Source organism: Anneissia japonica, unplaced genomic scaffold, assembly GCF_011630105.1.
Source record: "Anneissia japonica isolate Jap-2015-1 unplaced genomic scaffold, ASM1163010v1 scaffold248577_len2288_cov110, whole genome shotgun sequence".
NCBI classification, from domain to species: domain Eukaryota; kingdom Metazoa; phylum Echinodermata; class Crinoidea; order Comatulida; family Comatulidae; genus Anneissia; species Anneissia japonica.
In genome coordinates, this window is record NW_022730475.1 from 1 (window position 1) to 2288 (window position 2288).

General features: G+C 34.6%; 1 protein-coding gene across 1 annotated transcript; it reads left to right on the plus strand.

Annotated features, from left to right (window-relative positions):
• Positions 1-604: 604 nt before the first annotated feature.
• LOC117114960 (coiled-coil domain-containing protein 39-like) lies at positions 605-1990 on the plus strand (the record flags this gene model as incomplete). Its single annotated transcript, XM_033258591.1, has 3 exons — positions 605-724; positions 1308-1454; positions 1832-1990. Coding segments are annotated over 3 exons (426 nt in total), but the record flags the coding sequence as incomplete, so codon positions are not given.
• Positions 1991-2288: the final 298 nt, after the last annotated feature.

Here is a 2288-nt window from a genome sequence, read left to right on the forward strand (position 1 = left end):
GGTACTCCAAACTCACCCTAACCTTAACCATAACTCAAGTCTTGCTTTGTTATTGTTAAGGTTAGTGTTAGTGTGGAGTACTAAAGTTCCTTAGCACCCTTTCTTTTAATTGTTTTTCTTTCTTATGTCCTTTTTTGTATGCTTGACACTGGATAAAAAAGCGCATAGAGACATTGCACTGTAGTATGCACTATAGAAATGGAAGACCATTACTGAATTCTATGATTTGTTTAGTAAAATTTTATCTGGATAGTGTTTAATTAATCATTTCAGAATGGAGGTATAGGGCTGTGTGAGAAAATAGGGAGCTATCGATTGCACGATGACGGTAGGACGTAGAACGTAATGACGTCACTAAAAGTCATCTGCGCATGCGAGAATGTTAAGTTCTCGTTGCTTGGATTCTAGGATGCAATTTGGCCAAATCTATGTATGTAGAGAATGTAGGACGTTCGGTAGGACGGTCATGCTTGAGTGATTCCACTCCAGCGTCACATCATCGAACAAATCAAAAGCTCCGTATTGAATCCGTTGCCCACTTAAGGTCTGTTGGTTATCACGTTCGTTGAAAATTTATCTCAATTGTGTTCTCTCTCCCTCAAAGGTACAAAGTAAACAGCAAGAAATTGTGAAGTTGCAACAGGAGTTAAGTACACATGATGACAAAGTCCATGCTTTGTCCGAGCACTCCCGTAACGTGAACCAAGAGCTAACCCATACCCTGGTAAGTGCAGTATGTGTCAACCTGCCCATGAAATACAAACCTTCTGTATTTGACCTTTTATATATTATAAATAACAAATATTTCATGGAATGTGGGAAAGTTTTCTTCATTAGAAGCCCATTGGCTTCTTTTAAAAATGGTCATCTTTTTGAGATTACTTTTGCAAACTAAAGAGGGGGCTCTTTTTTGAGATGGGCTTCTTCTCGAGATTAAGCCCATGGGCTTCTATTCTATGAATAAAATAAGTGAATCATATTTCATGTCTATATTTCTTTAAATCAATAAACTTTTCCATTAAATAGTAAACAAATAATGAATGTTTATTAGTGCAAGGGGAAGAATATTTACATGAGTTGAATGGAACAGCAAAATAACCAATGTTACGTGGTAAATCAAATGATGGATCTATTTAGGTGTGTTATAATATACCATAATATACATATATAGCAGTGTTAATTAAGCTTAGCCATTGTCATAGCACCACTGAACATGCAGTCTGTTGTAGATATTGGTGCTATACAAACCCATGTTGATTGATTGACATTTATTTGGAAGTTGAACCATAGCGTATGTTCCATTGCAGGGTTTATGCAAAGCACGTGAGCACCAGGTGGAAACAGAAGATCACCTGAAGCAGATTGCTCAGCGAGAAGAAGGTAGACTGAAGCAGGAGATCAAACGAGTTGAAAATGACTTGACCGATATTAAAGAAAGAAAAAATATATATGAAGTAAGTTCTGCCTACTCACATCCAATCACAGGATTTATACTTAGGATGGTTACATTTTTAGAAGGAATAGATGGATGCATATGAACTGCTTACTAGTTTTATAGGAATATGTGTGGGACTAACTTTAATAAATGGTGACATTTCTTTAAATAAAAAAATAATTATAAAAATAAATGATGATGATAATTTTATTAATAATGATAATACACTGATATAATATTAAAAATAATAATGTTAAATAGTAAAAATAACACTAATAATGATAATATACTGTAATGATAATAAAAATAGTAATGATAATGAAAATATATGACAATGATGATAATAATAATAATGATTATAATACCATTTAAATTGATTGATGATTTTTCCCCCAGAATACTATATTTAAAGATACAAAGCAACTGGAGGAGCTGAAATCCCAGATGAACTGGGACCAACAAGCACTAGAAGCATGGCTGGAGGAATCCGCTAGGAAAGACGAAGACTCCATGACGTTAGCCAAGTACACGCGTATGGACGAGGCAAAGGTCAAGGTGAGACTCTTCCAGGTGTAATTTTAAAGGGCCATACGAGCATGTGCCTAGCAAAGTTTTAGAAAAATTAATTCTTAATTATTAAACTGACACGCAACAGGTGCTGACCTTCGTTCATTTAGGTCAATCACTGGCCAATGACAAGGTGTATCTCCATACTCTAGGTGGGGTGGGAGGCTGGCTTGGCAAGAAAAATTTCTTTTTTTTTGGCATTTCCATAAATCTGTACACTTATTTTGTTTTTATTTTTTTACAATCCATAGACTTTTTAATTTTTTAAATATTTTGTGATTTATAA